This window comes from Zalophus californianus, chromosome 4 (genome assembly GCF_009762305.2).
Source record: "Zalophus californianus isolate mZalCal1 chromosome 4, mZalCal1.pri.v2, whole genome shotgun sequence".
Lineage (NCBI taxonomy): Eukaryota > Metazoa > Chordata > Mammalia > Carnivora > Otariidae > Zalophus > Zalophus californianus.
This window is the reverse complement of record NC_045598.1, coordinates 23,730,378-23,748,132: the sequence shown is the minus strand read 5'-3', so window position 1 is coordinate 23,748,132 and position 17,755 is coordinate 23,730,378. Positions and strand designations below refer to the sequence as shown.

Below are 17,755 nucleotides of genomic sequence, written 5' to 3'. Positions count from 1 at the left end.
TGAGATTAATGATCGTCTCACATGTCATATGAGAAATACATTCAGCTGCAAGGAACTTAATACCCAACTACCAGGCGCTGAAACACATTGGCATTTGTTTTCCTCACGTAACAGAAGCGCGGGGACCGGCACAGCAGGGTGCATCAAGGACCCAGAGCTCTTTCAGTTCTCTGTACTATGTCCTCACCTAGTCGGTTTCTCATCCGCGGGCTTGTTGCCTCGCTGTCCCAAGATAGCTGCTGTAGCCCCAGGCATCTCATTCGTGTTAAGGTAGGAAAAGGGGAGAATGAGCAGCCCCTTGTAGAAAGAAAAGCAGCAACTTTCCTGGAATTGCTCCTTCGACTTCCCCCCCGCCCCGGATGTTGTGAGGTACCCACTGCTCTCAGGGAAGCTGCAAAGGGACCTGTTGACTTTTCCCACCTTCGTGATGGTGGCCAGAAAGGGAGAAGGGGATTGGGAATGTCTGCTGGTTAACCATACTGTCCGGCCCGCCAAGCACCAGGCTTTATGGTTTACAAAACCGCCCCTGTTGCCATTTTACAGAAGCTGCCATGGAGGCTCAGAGACAGGACCGGGTCGCCTAAGGTCACGTGGTGAGGGAGGGGGGCAGACCGGACCGGAGCTGAGCCCGAGAGCTTTCCAGTCTCCACACCAATCTGTGGGCTTCACACTCGATCTGCCCACAGAGCCCTTCTACAGCCGGGTCCAGAGTTGCGCCCTTCCCAGGCACAGCCCTGCCTGTCAGGGCCTGGCCCACGAAAAGGGCGGCATCCTATGGGCCTGTCCCACAGACCCACGAAGGACAGGAGGTGACAAAAGAGAGCGAGAGGGGAGAGAGGCAACAGAGGAGAGGGTATGAAGAAAAAGAGATGGGAGCTCAGAAAGGAGGCGGGGAGGTGGTTGGAGGGTAGAGGATGGAGGGCAGGAGAGAAAGGGAGGGAAGGGGGAAGGGAGGGGGGACATGTGGAAGCCATGGTGCTGGGCAGCAGGAGCCGAGGGGCATCCAGCAGCCAGACCCCTGGGTGGGCAGCCGTCAGCGCTGACATCCGCCCCCACCTCCACCACACGGCCCACCGGGGGAGTGTGGCCATGGCCTTACTGGAGGCCAGAACGGGGACTGGGGAAATAACATCGGGGAGGCCCTTCGCCCTGTCTGGGAGAAACCTTGGTGGCTTCTCAGAGGTGGTGACCTCCAAGTTGGGACCTGAAACTCCTTCGCCAGGCATTCAGACTCTTTGGCCTGGCCTCTGCCTCCTCTGCCCAGACCCTGGCCCAGAACTCATGCCCAGTGCGTGTTTGTTGACTGAATAATCTGAAAGCTGTAGAACAACGTGATACAAAAGCAGGACAAAATGGTCCACTTCTACAAATTCATTTAAAAAAAGGTTATCAGGAGCATGGAGTGGGCTTTTTCTCCCAAAGGTGAAAGGAGGAAAGAAATGAAATCTTGGGGGGCAGTGGCGGGGGGAGTTCGGGCTGCTCCGTGGAGAGGGTTTCCTTGGGCTGAAAGTCACCCAGGGCCAAGAGCTTCCCCGGGATCTGTCCCAGGGTTGAGAGACGCCGTTCTCTGCCCCTGCCCCAGTCCACACCCTGCCCCCTCCCTTCATTCCCGGGCCCGGCACCTGTCCCAGCTACCAACCCTCCATTTCATCCAGGGAAATACTTCTAAAATAACACCCTGACCTTGTCACTCTTCTGCTTGAAGCCTTCCAGAACTTCCCCATGATTACCTCATACCTTCACTGCTTCCACCTGGCTCCAAAACCCTCCATGGCTCCCCTCTACACTGAGGATAACATCTGGTCTCTTTGCAATGGCCTGTGATTGGGGTCCAGCCCACCTCTCCCAGATCGCAGCGACTCCTGACCCGCACGCTCTGCACCCCAGCAACCCCGCACTCCTCACTGTCCAGGAACGCCCCACTCTCTCTCTTGTTCGCATGCTGTCCCCTCTGCCTTGAGCATTTTCATTCCTCTTGAGCTGGATGGCTCCCATTCATCCTGCAGGATGTTCGTCCTGATGTCCATCCTGTGGCAGGCACCCCCTCAGTGCAGCCTGGGCACCCCCACAACCCTTGTGACCCACGAGCTCCCTGGAAGTAGCCCGTGTCCCTGGCCACTGCACCCCCAGCACCCAGCAAATCTAGTCACGTCCTATCTATTTGTCACACCCACAAATGGAGGTGGTGCATGGCCTTTGGGCAACCATCCTGTCAGGACCACAGCCAAGAGCCCATTGTCCATGCCTCACAGCAGCTTGGGGGGGGGGGCATCCTCCCGGCTGATGGATGAGCAGCCAGGGCCCAGAGGGGAAGGACTTGCCTGGAGCCCCACACAAGCCCCACGGCTTCCAAGATTCACCAGATCCAGGCCCGCTCGGCTGACTCAAGCGCGTGCTCTTCCCCACCATGCCCTGAGTCTGGGGATGGGTCAGATTCTTCTCCGCATGTGACAAGGACTATGGCTATGGCAGGAAGGAGGAGATGGCCCCCTCAGCCACCCCGCACAAACTCTCCTCTCCACCCTGATTCGGGCCTCACCGTCCCTCGTGTGGACACTGCTTCAGTGCCTTTCCTGGCCCCCAGACTCCCTTTATCCAAAGCCCTTCCTTCCCCTGGAGCCTCCCCTGCCTCTGCTCCAAGGCTCTCCATGCCCTACCAGAACAGAGCCCAGGTCCCTCGTCTGGCCTCCTCTGCCCTGACCTTGTTTCCGTCCCCACACTGGCCCCAGACCGCATGGGGGCCGCGCCCAGGGTGGGGGGCACAGAACATGGGCAGGTACATACACTGGCTGGTTTATTGAGCAAAGTCGTGGAGACTCAGTAAGGCACGGAGTCCAGGAAGGAGGTGGCATGCCCTGGGGAACGTGGTCGGCACTACCCGGGCCTCAGTGCTGGGCACTCCATCCTGGGGAGTGCTCCCACTCTCTGAGTGGCTCTGAGTGCTTCTCTCCTTCAGGTCCTTCTCCCGGGGAGCCTAAGAATAAGGGGCCCTTCTTTCCCAAGAGGGTGAGTGCAGGGGATGGGGGCCAAGGGTAAGGAAGAGGCAGCTCTGTGGTCTGGAGGCAGCAGGAAGGAAGGGCTCAGGCTTGGGCCTGAGGCTCCCCCTCCCTGAAGGCACTAAGAACAGGGGGCCCAGCTCAGGGGCAAGTCCTGGAGGCGGGTAGGGGTAGGGGCTCAGCGGGCTGACTCACTGAGCCCCGAGCACCAGGTGGGCAGGTTGCAAGGGGCTGCCTCAGCTGAAGTCGCGGTTTGGCAGGAGGAGCGGGGCCACCAGGGTCCACAGGTAAAGGAGCAGCCCCGCCCAGCTGGCACAGATCTTCACCCACACGGCGGTCCACGTGCTGATCATCTTCTGGGTCTCGCCGGGTCTGGAACACACCGTCACCCCAGTGACCTCAGGTTTGGTCCTGCCCTCACCACCCGGTTGTGACACCTGACTTCGACTCTGGCTCTCAGTCTGTAACTCTAGCCGCCCATCTCTGATATTTTTGACACTTGGCCTTGGCTCTGTCTTTGACCCTAGATGTAGCTTTTGACTAATACCACAGACCTGACCCTGACCTCAATTTCAACACTGACCCCAGTCCTAGACTAATACTATAACCTGACTCCTGGTCCCTGCCTTTGGGACCCTGGAGCTCCCGACCTTAGTCTTGATCTTCAACCTTGACTCTGACCCTCAATCTTGTAACTCCATCCCTGACCCCTGACCTTAGGACTGAGCTGATATCTTTGACCTTAATTCTGACCCTTGACCCTCTAACACCAGTCCTGACCCCTGACCTTGTTACTCTGTTCTTAGTTCCTTGACCTGGCAACTTCAATCCTGGCTTGATGGCCTGCTAACCCCAATTTTAACCAAAAGAACCAAATCTGTGACTTTATATGGCCCCAGTCCCAACCATTGACCTCATGACTCCTATTCTTGACTCTGACTGATTCTAACCCCATACCCCAAATCCTAACCCTCCAGCCATGAATCCCAGCTCTGACCTTGTAACGCAAATCACCACTCCTGATCTGTAAGGCCCATCTGCCCTGCAAAGGCCCAGCATCACCTCCTATGACCCCCACTTCTCAGGCACTTAGTGAAGGTACAAGCTACAGGGCAGACTAAGGCACTGGCCCGGAAGCTGGGGCATGGATGCGCAGGCTCTATGGAGGGTCCTGGACAGGCTCCTCTATGGTCACGCCTGAAACAGGCATCAGGAGAAACCTGGGGTGGAGGGGCAAGGAGATGGGCGGCCTCCACACCCCAGCACAGCGGATTCGGTCCATGCCCGGCCAGGCTGCACGCACCTGTACCAGTTGGTAAGCGTCATCATTATGTGCAGGGATGCGAGCACCAGGCAGAAGTGGAAGAAAGAGTAGCTGTAGGTGACACCGTCCTGCTCGTTGTCAAAGGCCCGGCCCTTGCATTCCACCACCTGCCGCTGCTGCGTGACCTCCAGCGTGGACGGACACTCCTCCGTCTGCATCAGGCTGTTCACCTGCCGGTGGTCCGAGGAGCGCAGACTGTAGGGGAGGGAGGGCGGAGGCAGGCAGGAAGCTCCAGAGGGCCTCACGAGCCATGCCTTTGGTCATAACGATGGGCACCATGGTTCCAGAACCTCAGGGCCTGGTGACCTGGTGGTTAGGCTCTGGGCCCACCCTCTCGCTGCTTTGACTCCGAACTCCACCCCCACCTCCTGTGTGGCCTTAGGCAAGACACTGAACCTCTCTGAGCCTCTGTAAAATGGGGGGTTACAGTACCTCCCTTGTGGAGTTGCCAGGAGGACTAATACTGTAAAGCCCCCAGCACTGTGCCTGGCACAGAGTATAAACTAGAGAAACAGGCGCTGTTATTCAGGTTGTCCATCTGCCAATCCCATAAATATGTACTGAGTACCTAGTACCGCAAAGGACCATACCAGGGATGGCATTCATTGATAATATTAATAATTAAGAATACTCATTTGCCATTAAGTTTGTTTTCCTCCTGTTAGGTGAGTAGTTTTACCAATGACATCCCCTTTCTTCATGTTTATTATAAAAAAAAAATACTAACAGCAATGATTTTTTGGTCTTTTCTGTAATGAGGTCTTGATGTTTTTAACAGTATTTTATAGTGTGAGACACATAGGCAATTTTGAAAATCCAAGTCGCATTTGGGAAAAAAGTGACACAGAAGGAGATCTGGACCCCAGCGCCACCCCATCAAGCTGAGAAGTCACCCGCTGAGCTTCTGCTGACCCCAATCATCATCAAACGTCATGCTGATATCTAATGTTTGGGAGCCCGGGTCCTGGTGACACAGCTGGGCACGAAGGCCATCCTCAGGGGTCCCTGCCCTTGTGGCTGCTTGTGCTTCTTCGCTTCCTGGGTTTTAAGAACTGTGCTAAGAGGGCGCCTGGGTGGCTCAGTCGGTTGGGTGTCCAACTCTTGGTTTCGGCTCGGGTCATGATCTCAGGGTCGTAGGATCAAGCCCTGTGTCTGGCTCTGTGCTCAACAGGGAGTCTGCCTGAGATTCTCTCTCCCTCTCCCTCTGCCCCTCCTCTGCTCGCTCTCTCTCTCTCTCTCTCAAATAAATAAAACTTTAAAAAAAGAAAGAAAGAAAGAAAAGCACTGGGCTAAGAACAGACAGGCCCCTGGGCTCTCAGAGGCACTGCCCCGTGACTGCAGGCCAGGGGGAGCGAGTGTCTGGGGAGCAGGACAAGGTGCTGTTCTGAGCCTGGGTGCTGTGCGCGTGGCCTCGGGCAGGTGACTACTCCTCCCAAACCTCCCGTCTCCTTATCTGAACCATGGAGGTGATCTGGGCCTTTCCAGGTTGAAAAAGGGATCAAGTGAGGCAACAAAGAGTGACCTGCCCAGGCTTTGAAAAAGGTCAAAACAAAATGTGAAACAGCCTCAAAATGTTCAGAGACAGGTGTGCGGCTCTGAGGAAACCAGGCCCTGCCCAGGATGGACGAGTCAGGGAGGGCAGAGGAGCCGGGCAGAAGCCTCCTCCGGGCCGTCCTGCGGAGCTGAGAAGAGCAGCACTGAGGGAGCGATGCTGGGTCCTGCGGAGTCAGTCATGAGTCCGCCAGACTCGCCGTCCACGGCAGTCACCCTCAGCATCACCATCTGGTGACTTTACACAACATTCACTCCCTGCCACCCAGCCGTGCAAACATTCACAGTTACTTGCAATTAAAGCAAACACCTATTTGGCACTGCCTTCTTGCCAAGTTCCTTTCTAAGAGGCTTATTCATACTAACTCATCTACCACCCCTCCACGATCCTGTGAAGTAGGTACTATTTTTATCCTTATTTGACAGCTAAGCAAACCAAGGCACCGAAAGGTGTAGTGACCTGCCCAAGATCGCACTGCTGCTAAGTGGCACTGCCACGTTCGAACACAGGCAGTTTGGCTCCAGAGTCCACACTGATAAGCACTTGCTAAGAGGCCCCTTTAAAAAAAAGCTGTTCCATGATCTTCAGTCTGAGCTGCCCTCTCCCACGTGACAGTGTGGGGTCCCCACCACCCAGGCATTGGAGGACACCATCCTCCACCATCACAAAAGCTCAGAAAGGTGAAGCCACTTACCCGGAGATGACACAGCAGCTGAGTGACAGAGCCCACACCTGCACGCCCCAGTCCAGGCTTCTTCCCTGCCCCCACAGGTGCCTGCACCCTACTGAGCTGGGCACGTGCCAGCCCGACGTGCAAGAAGGGGCCCTGGGCCAGGAGGCAGCGTCCAGCCATGCCCCCGTTGCCCAGTCACGCTGTGCCCTTGGAGGGACTCCGTTTTGCACCAGCATGGGGCTGGACCTGCGCTTGCTAAGGGCGCCTTCCCGCTTGGTGTCTGGGCTCCCCCATCCTCCCCTCACTCGCACCTTCAGGCCCCCAGAAGCCAGACCCCCCCCATACCCGATGAAGAGGGTGCACAGGATAAAGACGATGAGTCCCACGATGCTCGGGGCATCCCACCAGTGGGTCTCGTAGCCGTCGGGGCCTGCCAGGACCGTCCCATTGCTGAAGCGGGTCAGCAGGTGGGGGTTGCACTTCTGGTCTAGAGATGGGAGCATAGTCACCCTCAGCCCCTGCAGGCCAGGCCTGAGGAAGGACAGAGAGCCAACCCAAATGGACAGACAGACATACAGCTGAGCATCCAAATCCCAGCAACAGACAGAACTTAGCAGACAAATGACAGAGAAAGAGCTCCAGGAACAGACAGGGCCCTCCTAGCTCCCCGAAGGACTAAGAGGGGGTACAGGCTGAGCTGAGATGTCCCTGTCACCTGGGACGGTCTCCAGCCTTCCAGAAGGCCGTGCTGACACAGGAATGAGCCCAGGCTTCCCCAAGCCCAGGCCTGTACTCACCGGGGACACTGGACAGGGCCAGCCAGGTGACAAACATGGTGTAGAGCGTGATGACCGAGGCCTGCAGCAGACCCGAGTTGGGCTGGGCGTCCTGGAAGAGCAGTCCATCAGGAAGACCCCCGTCAGACCTGGGGGGGCACCCCACCCGCACCTAGCCCACTCACACCCCACTGCGGCGGGGGGGAGCCTTAGGAATCCCCACCACCCTAGAGCCATCCCATACCACACCCTTTGGGAGAACACAGCACCCGGGCCACCCACCACCCACCTCGCCCAAAGGTGGAGTCCTCATTCTTTCTCTTCACAGACTTATCCCAGTCGCGCCCCTACTGAGAACGCACCCAGGGCAGGATCCCTTCACATTCTGAATTTAAGCCCTCCCTGGTTTGCCCCTGCCTTTGTCTCCAACTGTCCACCCCCCCAGCAAGCTCCTCCCCTCCGACTGCACTCAGCTAAGCTGGCCTCCTCTCTGTCCACAGAACCCACCAAACCCTCTCCCACCTCAGGGCCTTTGCATTCGCTGTGCCCTCTCCCTGACACGATCCTCCCCAACATCTCCACGTAGCCAGCCTCTCGTTAGCATTCAGGCCTCAGCTCAGAGTTCTCAATGAGGGCCCAACACCCTGACCCCCGCAGCAGCCCCTGCTCCCCTCCCAGCCGGCCCACCCACCTTTTGCCCACTCTCTTTTATTTCCCACATAGCAGGTATGATCCCAAATTATCTTCCTTGGCCTCGTCTCCTACCAGCTGTTCTTCCCCACCCTCACCACACACACGCTTAGAAATAAGAATCCAAACTGATTAGGAGCGCAGGGTCTGGGGCCAGCTGCCAGCTCCGCCCCCGTGCGCCCCCAGCCCCGCCCCCAGCACGCCCCAGCTCCGCCCCCAGTGCCCCCCCCCCACCCCAGCTGCGTGACCTCAAGCGCTTCTCTCTCCTCCTCTAAGCCTCCCTTTACTGGTCTGGAAAGTGCGGACGATGGCGGTGCCTGGACTACATGACGGGACAGGTGTCATCAACTAGCAGCAGCTGTTACTCTTCCCCTCTTCCTCACAGCTGCACCCCCAACATCTCCAAGAGGGCCTGGTATACAGTAGGCGCTCCGGAAGTATTTGCTGAATGAATACTGATTACTGTGTGAGCTGGGACAGAGGCATCACCCTCTCAGGGCTTCAATTTTCTCACCAGGAAATAGAGGCTCAGATGAGAAGGGAGGTTCCCCACCTTTCTGCTAAAGACCCTCAAAGGCTCCCCAAGCTACCTGTGAAACCCCTGGGGAGCTGAGATTCCCCAACCATGAGGCACCGCTGGGCTCATAGGGCTCTGAAGAGCACACGATGCCCTGGGGAGCCCCACCCGTTGCCCCCAGGCGGTCTGGGACTGGAAACTGTGCAACTGCACCTCCTAACACCGCTTGTTGAGGGGTCTGGGAGTCGTCACTCAATGGTCCTCACTAGTGGTCTCCCGATTTCCATAAAGACAACGATGATAACAACAGTTCATGTCTGATGGTTATCTATAGGCCAGGCCCTGTTCTCTGTGTTCACAAACTCTGTCTCAATTCTGCAAATATCTCCAAAGGGTCGGTATTACCCTCATTTCTACATGCGAGAAGAGAGAAGCACGGGGAGGGTAAGGCACTTTCCCAAAGACACCCAGCAAGTAGCCATGAAAGCTGTGACTCCAACCCAGGGAGGCTGACTCGGGAGCCCAAGCCTCTGGGACTGGCAGCCCTGCCCCAGGACCCCAAGGCTCCTACCAGAAGTCTCCCCCCACACCAAGGGGCCTGGCGTCAGTCTCACCTGGACCTTGGGCAAGACGGCGACAGTGGAGACGCAGAAGCAGAGAGTGAGGTTGAGGCCGATGAAGACCTTGCCTTCATAGCAGGTGCCGGGCTGGGTGTAGTAGATGAACAGCAGCGTCACGGCCGCAGTGGACAGTGTGTAGAAGAGAAGGGTGAAGAAGAAGAGGCCTGCGAAGGGGGGTGGCAAGTGGCTGGGTGAGGAGGCAGAGGGACCCCCCTCCCCTCGAGGGGGCTTGTCAGGCAGCCCCCTGTGTGGGCCTCGGCTTCCTTGTCGGAGGAATGACATCAGTGTCTCCTGAACGTCTGTCACTTGCCAACGCTTGGGAGAGCTCCTGCCCCATCCTGACCTAAAAGGACTCCCTTGCCATTAATAAGTTAACCATGGAAAGAAAGGCAGTGAATACAAAAGAGTCTTTCACAAAGTCCACTGGATGCACAGGGACCCGCTGAAGCCCTGCTCCCTCGTCAGAGAGACCAGCCACTTTTCAGAGGCGTGAAAACCAAACCGGCACCTAAGTGAGCCTTTCTCCTCAGTCAGCTCAGGAGAACTGAAAGGGAGCTGAGCAGGGACCCACTCTGCCCCGGGGGCTTCAGGGACCCAGTGTCATTTGGTTTGGTCTGGGCTGGCTATGCATGGCCCGTCCTGCAGGAATCACTGAACTAGACCCCGCCAAGGTCTCTCCGGTCCGGCTCCCCTCTAACCACCTCCCAAAGTCACCCCAGACCCAGCCGCCCCTGCCCACACCCACACCCTTCCCTCCATCTGCCCAGGAGGGTTCAATTGCTGCCCTAGGGCAGGGGGCAGCTCCAGATGCCCTGAGGCTTTCCTCTAGCTTCGGGGACCCCCTGTGCTCAGGAAGCCCCAGTTGCAAGCGCGGGGGCTCTGGCGACGTCGCTCACCTGCATACCAGGCCCGGGAGTCACACTCCTCAGCCTTGCCCAGCCACCGCTGGTTCCAGGAGTGAGCAAAGTCGATGAGCAGGACCAGCTGGATGAGGATGAAGAGGAAGGAGCCCACGACACCGAAGTAGAACCAGACTGTGTGGGGGGAGGGGAGAGGACAGAAGGGGGGAGGGGGCAAGGCGGTGGGGGAGCAGCCTGAGCACCAGGCTCCCTGGGATTAATGCGGCAGGCGCCCTCCGGCGGTCTCCCTCACATGCACATTTACTCATTCAACAATTTGTGCCGTGCCCTGCAATGGTGACACAGAGAAGAAGCAGAGTCCCTGCCCTCAGGGAACCCCTAGCCATGTAGAGAGAGGCAGCGTGGCAGGGTATGGGGCAGGGGTGAGGCAGCTTCTACCCACCTGCCCCCCACCCCACTGCCATATTGCCCAAAGGCCATGTGGCCAAGCACCAGAGTGCTGTCTCCTGGCCCGGGGGGTACCCAGTCAGCAGCCTGAGGTCTGTGTGCCAAGGCAAAGAGCAACCAGTGATCCTCCCTCTGGAGACCCCAACTCCCTCCTGGTAGCCCCCCATCCCTCCCACCAAGGCCACCTACCATTGGAGAAGGAGCCGTCAGGGATATAGAATGCGCCCACGGTGATGCCCATGAGGATCAGGAACTTAAAGAACCAAAATCTATTGGGGGTGGGGAGGACAGACCGACCAGGGAGCTAAGTGGGGGGAGGGGACCAGGCCCGGCCCCCAGAACCCCTACCCCCAAAGACCAGGTCCTGGGTACTGGGCAAGTGAAGAGGGGCTTTCTGATGGTCTGATGGGCACAGAAAGTCTGTCCCAGCCCTAGAAAAATCCCTGAGGGACAGAGGGAAGGACTAAGTCAGAGTGACGGTGGTCACCCAGTTTCTTGTCCCAACTGTGTCACTAAAGTGTTGTGTGGCCTTAGGCATGTTCTCACCCTTTCTGACTTTTATTTCTTCATCTGAGAAGTGGGAAGAACTAAATGAGCTGATCTCTGTGCTTCGGTGGCTCACAGTCTGGGGGCAGGGCCCGGAGACGCCTGGAGACTGGCCGGGGGGCAGAAAGCATGGTGTGCGTCCCGGCTGCGGGGGCGGGAGGGGCCCTCACCCGTTCTGGACGGCAGCCCTGGGGTCCCGGCTGCTGCGCACGCAGATCATGAACAGGGTGAAGAGGAAGAAAAAGGCTGCTGTCGCAAAGCACATGCGGTAGACAGCACGGTGGCCGAGCAGGGAGCCACAGTCGATGTGGCCCTGAAGGATGACGGGGGTCCCGGCCCCCTCTTCACACACCCACGGCAGCTGTGGGGAGACAAAGCAGCATGAAGGCCCCCCGCCCCCAGAACCCTGGGCCGACTCTGCCAAGGCTCCCTCCTTCCCCCCCATCGGCACCCCCACCCAGCCCTGGGGCTGAAGTCCTGTGAGTGGCCCTGGGACAGATGGAAACACATGGTCCAGTGACAGATCATTCCTCTCTGCCTGTCTCCCTGCTGTCGCACCCGCAGCCTCAGGACCTCATGGCACTGAGGGAGGCAGGACTGAGTGCTCCCCACCTACCACTTACACCAGAACCCCGGGGACTCTGGGGGAACGTGAGATTCCAGGCTCCTCTCAGACAGAACCAGAGTCAGAGGTGGGGTCTGAGAATCTGCATTTCTAGCACACCCCCCAGGGCATTCATACCATCACACACACTCGAATGTCAGAGCCACTGGCCTAAATGTGGCACTGGGTCTGGGCCAGGCTCTGAGATGCTGGGATGAAGGGAAGAGTAAGGACCCCAAACCTTAGTGCTCCAGCACTAAGGAGGGAAAAGCATGCCCAAGGGGCCAGTGTCCAGGGGGGACAATGATGATTTGTAAGATTCTCCAAGGGGCCCACGGCTTATGAGGAACAGGAATTCTCATGTGAGGTTCAAACTCTCCTCCTCACATGAAGAAATGCCCCCATCACCACCCCTGGATGGTGGGCGCCCCAGGACACTCCCGCCCCGCCTTCTCGATTAGCTGGGACCTCAAGCCGTGGCGGGGGGGGGGGGGGGGGGGGGGGACCGGCCTGGAGCAACTGGGCCTGCGCTTCAGGCCTGGTCCCATGGGCTGCCGCACTCGCCTGCCTGCGCCGGGGCCCCTCACCTTGTGGAGCTGACTCTCCACGCTGGGGCTCAGCATGATGATGGACACCAACACCCCCAGGAAGAGGAAGGCCGTGAAGCTGAGACGGGTCACGGTGGAGTTGCGGCTGGAGGGGCAGCAGCCGCACAAGATGCAGGGGGCAGAGCCGCAGAGGCAGGACACCTGGAAGGGCAGGACGGTACCCTTACTCCCTGCCTCCTCCCCCCTTCCCCACCAGAGCAGGAGCACCCGCCACCTGCCCATCCATGTCTCCAAATCTTTGCCAAGCCTGCCGTCCCTGGGCCTCAGACATTATCCCATTGAACGTTCAAGCCCCAAAGGGCACTGAGGAAACCAAGCTTCAAAAAGGTTGGGTCACGTGGTTTCTTACGTAGGGGGAGGCAGAGTGGTGATAGATGATAGATAGATAGATAGATAGATAGATAGATCGATCGATCGATCCAGAACACCAGCTCCAACACCGATAAGCTGTGTGGCCCTATACAACTCACTCAACCTCTCTGAACCTCAGCTTCCTCTTCCATAAGATGGGACTCATAATGGTACCTACCTCTCACAGGAATTTTAAATTATAACGCGCTCCGTCTTCCTTTGCCCCCTCCCAGCTTAGCTTTTCTCCATAGGACTTGCGATCCCTGCCTGGCTTTCTCTTTTACTCATGTTTGTCTGCTTGCCACTTCTAGCATGTAAGCTCCACCAGGGCCGGGGCTTTTGTTCACTGTGGCAGACCCACAAATCGGAACGGTGCTTGGCTCACAGCTGGAGCCCAGTGACTATTGATTGAACAAATGCAAAGTGTCTGGCATAGTCCCAGACCCATGTTAAGACCGCAAGAAATAGCCAGCACGGGATAAACATCTGCTGAATGAATGGAATGCAGAATTGTGAGTGACTGTGATTTCCTGCTCTGGGGCTGGCCCTGTCCTGGACACCAGTCGCCGTCTCCCCCTCTCCCTCTCCTGGTCCCTCTGCCCAAGCTGGCGCCAGCCCTCTCTGGGGCCGGCTGAAATCATGTGGGGGCTGGTGATACCACTCTATTCACAGCTGGTATCCCAAAAGACGACTGACCCCTCGGGGAACCAGGCCTACATCCAGATACATCTGGTCACCAGTTTATCTCCCCTATGACCGCCCCAGCTCTTCACCCAGGTATTTAAGAGTCAAGAGCAAGAAAGATACCGGTTCTGCCCTCCTGCAAGAAAGACACTCAACAATCATTCCACCTGTCGTGGTCATTGCCGCTCTGAGAGTCACTGACGGGGGCCTACTTCAGACCGGGGATGGAGGGTCCCTTCTCAAATGAAGTGACATTTAAGCAGAGCTAGAGAATGAGGAGGCCCTCTCCCAACCAGGGGGAAGAAAGAGTGTTCCAGACAGAGGGAACAGAGGTGGAGGCAGCTGTGGGACAGGCAGGAACTGGGCGATGGTGGAAGAGAAAGAGGCCCTTGGGACCGAAGCTTCGAGAGCAGGTGGCGAGTGGGGGTGACAAGGTCAGCCAGGCTTGGGGGGGGGGGCTGGTGGCCATGTGCAGAGCCCTGGGGTTGATCATCTGAGCAGAGGGCAGCCAGCGAGGGTCTGAAGCTGGGAGGGACACTGAAATAGGCTTACACTGAAAAGGTGGTTCTGTGGAGGGCACGCTAAAGGGGCTCCTTCCTCCTCAGAGACCTTGCATCCGACTTTCTGGGCTGGTCCCAAGGTGTGCATTCTGGTCCCAAACTACACTATGCTTGAGGTGTAGCTGCCCTCCCGACTCCCCTTCCCTTCCTCCCAAGAGTGGAAACGCCCCTGGATACCCATCTGTCTCACCCACAAAGCAAGTACAACATGTTTGCTAAATGAAACGCCTGCAGAATGAATTTCCTTTTCATGGTCCAAATCATAACTGGTCCAGCAACTCCTGGTTACATCTTGCAGCCCTCACTCCAAGCCCTGCCTCCTACCCCTGGCTGCCTTTTGGGGATAAAGGGATGAGCAAATGCCAGAAACATATTTCATAAACCATAAAGAACAGTCTGGCTATGAGACAGACTAGCTATTAGCCCCATTTTACAGATAAGGAACCTGAGATCAGAGAAGTTAGGAACGTGCCAGAGTCACCCAGCAAGTGGACGGCAGTGCTGAGGTTCAAGGAGTAAGAGTGAGCGTCCGTTTAGAAGGTGCTCGGTCCCAGGCACCGTGGTAAGCCCCTTATCTCCATGACTCTATGCAGGAAGTGTATTGTACCTCCCACTTACAGACGGGGAAAATGACTCGGAGGGGTGACATGACCAAGGTCACAGAGCAGGTAAGCAGAGGAGCTGGCGTTCGAGCTCCCGTCCGCCTGTACCAGGGGCCCACTAGCTCACTGACGGCAGTCTCTCTTAATTTCAAAACACCCCAGGGATGGAAATAATCCCTCGGCTGCCATAGAAAACCCACAGAGGCCCTTGAGCACTGATCTTGGGAACCATGTGCTAAAGGGCCCGAGTCAGGGCCTGGCTCTGGCTTGTTACCGCTTCAATCGGAGACATTTGAGACATAAGAAAAGCCACCCCACTGCACTCGGGGAGCCTGGCCTTTCAGTTCACCCTAATTCTTGGAGATCAAAAGCCCAGTGTTCCTGACATGCGAAACCAAGGACCGATAGCCAGACAGACCAGGTCAGGAAGAGAAAAACGCACAGCAGCCCCCACCCCCAGCTGCTGCTAGCGCATCCTTGGAATCCCTCGTGCGTTCTGACCCAGTCTCTCAACCCCCAGGGCATCGCTCCTACAAGAACCTCTTCCTGCAGCAGTACCAGCTCACAGGAGTAAGGGCGGACACGCGCGCACGCACCTCCACACGCACACGCAAGTTCAGTGTGGCGCTGCTCACACCCGGAAAGTACTAGGGGGAAGCTTAAAATAACGAAATGCCCACCCATACATCGTGGTCCTCCCCTATGAGGGTCTCTGCTGAATGCGGCAGATGTGTAGGTGATACAAAGGGGTACACGTAACTAAGTATAATTAAATATAAATTCTACCTCAATAAAGCTGATTTTATTACTAAAAGAGAAAAATTTTAAACTTAAAACAAAAAACCAAAATAGGCACAAAGCTTTAGGTTTTATGAGCTTATTAGAATCTCAAGAGACTGCAAATAACCTACAAGTCCTGCGCCGGGGGCCCGTGGTGGTCCATCTACTCCGTGGAACGTTACAGGCGCAGGAAAGAAAAAAGTCCCCGGGCTGCAGGGCAACATGGACTAACATTAATGGCGCAAGGTGAAAAGCCAAGGCAGATATAACGTCGCTCCTGGGCTAAGATTATACCCCTGCCCCCAAATGCACCCAGGGCAGCGGCAGCAACAGAGAGGCCCCAAGACACTGGGTACGTGTTAGCAGCAAAATGCAGCCAGGTTCTTGGAATGGGGAGTCAGATCTTAGAAAGCCCTGGGTCTTATGGTTTTCAGGCTGCAAGCCTCCTTGGCATTTAACTGTTCCAGCCTCTCTCTAATGAAGAATCACCCAGAAGGCAGCCTCCACTGCTTACACACTGCCAAAGACCAGGAGCTCACAACCACCTGAGGCAAGCTGGACTGCTCTGGAACCATGTGTGCTTTGGCATGATGGGAACAGGCTGTCACCAATCATTCGCACTCTCTCCTGGTTGCCCCTAAAGCCAGGGACGTGGGTTCTCGGGACCATTCCTGGGGCACCGGGCAGGCGAGGAGGCAGCCAGGGTTGGGGCCACAGTTTAAAGTTGATTTGTTTAAAATAAACTAACCCGGGGCGCCTGAGTGGCTCAGTTGGTGAAGCGTCTGCCTTCAGCTCAGGTCATGATCCCGGGTCTGTGTCGGGCTCCCTGCTCAGCGGGGAGTCTGCTTCTCCCTCTCCCTCTGGTGTGCGCGTGTGCTTTCTCCCTCAGATAAATAAAATAAATCATTTTTTTTAAGATTTTTATTTATTTATTTACTTGAGAGAGCAAGAATGAGAGAGAGAGAGAGAGAGCACATGAGGGGGGGAGGGTCCGAGGGAGAAGCAGACTCCCTGCTGAGCAGGGAGCCCGATGCGGGACTCGATCCCAGTACTCCAGGATCATGACCTGAGCCGAAGGCAGTCGCTTAACCAACTGAGCCACCCAGACGCCCCTAAATAAAATAAATCTTAAAAAAAAATAAAATAAAATAAACTGACCCTCCGCTTCCGGGTATTAGTCAAAAGCAAGGACTCAAACAGATAATCTGCACACCCATGTTTATAACAGCATTATTCACAATAGTCAAAAAGTAGAAGCAGCCCGCGTGTCCATAGACTGATGAATGACTAAACGCAATGTGGGATATACATACAAGGGAATATTATTGAGCTTTAAAAAGGAAGGACATTCTGACACCTGCTACAACACAGATGAACCTTGGGGACATTGTAGCAAATAAAATAAACCAGACACCAAAGGACAAATGCCATTCGATTCCACTGATACGAGAACCTAGAGCAGTCAAACTCACAGAGACAGAAAGTAGACTGGGGGTTCCCAGGGGCTGGGGGAGAGGGGCGTGGAGAGTTATTATTGAATGGGTAGGGAGTTTCAATTTGGGGAGGATGAAAAAGCTCTGGAGCTGGATGGTAGGGATGGTAACACCACAACTTGGATGTAGTTAACACCACTGAACCGCACGCTTAAAAATGCTTAAAATGGGCGCCTGGGTGGTTTAGTCGGTTAAGCGTCTGCCTTCGGCTCAGGTCATGATCCCAGGGTCCAGGGATCAAGTCCCACATCGGGCTCCCTGCCTGGCAGGAAGCCTGCTTCTCCCTCTCCCTCTGCCTGCCGCTCCCCCTGCTTGTTCTTGCTCTCTCTCTCTTCTCTCTCTCTGACAAATAAATAAATAAAGTCTTAAAAAAAATTTTTAAAGGGTTAAAATGGTCAGTTTTATGTTATGTGGATGTTACCACAATCAGGAAAAAGGAGGGGGCCGTTTTCAAGGACGAGTAAGAAGTCAGCCAGGTGACAAAGGGAAAGGTGTTCCTACAAAGGGAACAGCATGGGCGAAGCAGCAAGAAACACTGTCTCTTCGAGGCAGCTGTCAAGAGGAGACAGAGGGATGATGCAAGTGATGGCCACGGTCCCTGCAGGCCGCGCCAAGGAGTCCGCACTTCATCCTGAAGGCAGTGAGAAGCATCCTGCAGGAGAAGCAGAGCATCAGATCTGCATTACCGAAAGACCACTTTGGCCACAGATGGAAAACAGATGTAGGTGGCGGTGCGCCGTACCTCTGGGAACAGGGAAAGCGAGCTAGGGGAACAGACGGCAAGGGAAAGAAGACAGAGCCTGGAGTTTTTCTTGTGTGCTTCAACCCACAATATTTCCCCCTTCAGACACTACTGTTCATTTGGGATGATATCATTTTGATATCATAAAAATAGATAACCATTTTAAATGTATATATATATTTTTATATATGATATATACCATATATCATGAGATAAATTACAAACTCCTTGAAAACTAAAAGAAAATGTTACAATGGAAATTTTTTTAAAGATTTTATTTTTAAGTGATCTCTACACCCAACGTGGGGCTCGAACTCACAACCCTGAGAT

At 55.8% G+C, this 17,755-nt stretch overlaps 1 protein-coding gene across 5 annotated transcripts in view; it reads right to left on the bottom strand.

The window, feature by feature from the left end:
• Positions 1–710: 710 nt before the first annotated feature.
• SERINC2 (serine incorporator 2) overlaps positions 711–17,755 on the bottom strand; it is a 48,124-nt gene continuing 31,079 nt past the window's right edge. For 4 of the 5 annotated variants that reach the window (XM_027580949.2, XM_027580937.2, XM_027580954.2 and 1 more), the window contains 9 exons: positions 12,193–12,354; positions 11,172–11,362; positions 10,645–10,724; positions 10,045–10,182; positions 9,143–9,312; positions 7,343–7,433; positions 6,891–7,032; positions 4,300–4,515; positions 718–3,368 (listed from right to left, as the gene is read on the bottom strand). In XM_027580949.2, coding sequence (XP_027436750.1) covers positions 3,233–3,368; positions 4,300–4,515; positions 6,891–7,032; positions 7,343–7,433; positions 9,143–9,312; positions 10,045–10,182; positions 10,645–10,724; positions 11,172–11,362; positions 12,193–12,354 — 1,326 coding nt within the window. In that variant the 3' untranslated portion in view covers positions 718–3,232. Of the gene's footprint in view, positions 3,369–4,299; positions 4,516–6,890; positions 7,033–7,342; positions 7,434–9,142; positions 9,313–10,044; positions 10,183–10,644; positions 10,725–11,171; positions 11,363–12,192; positions 12,355–17,755 lie in introns of all 5 variants that reach the window. The other variant, XM_027580962.2, reaches the window with a different exon arrangement.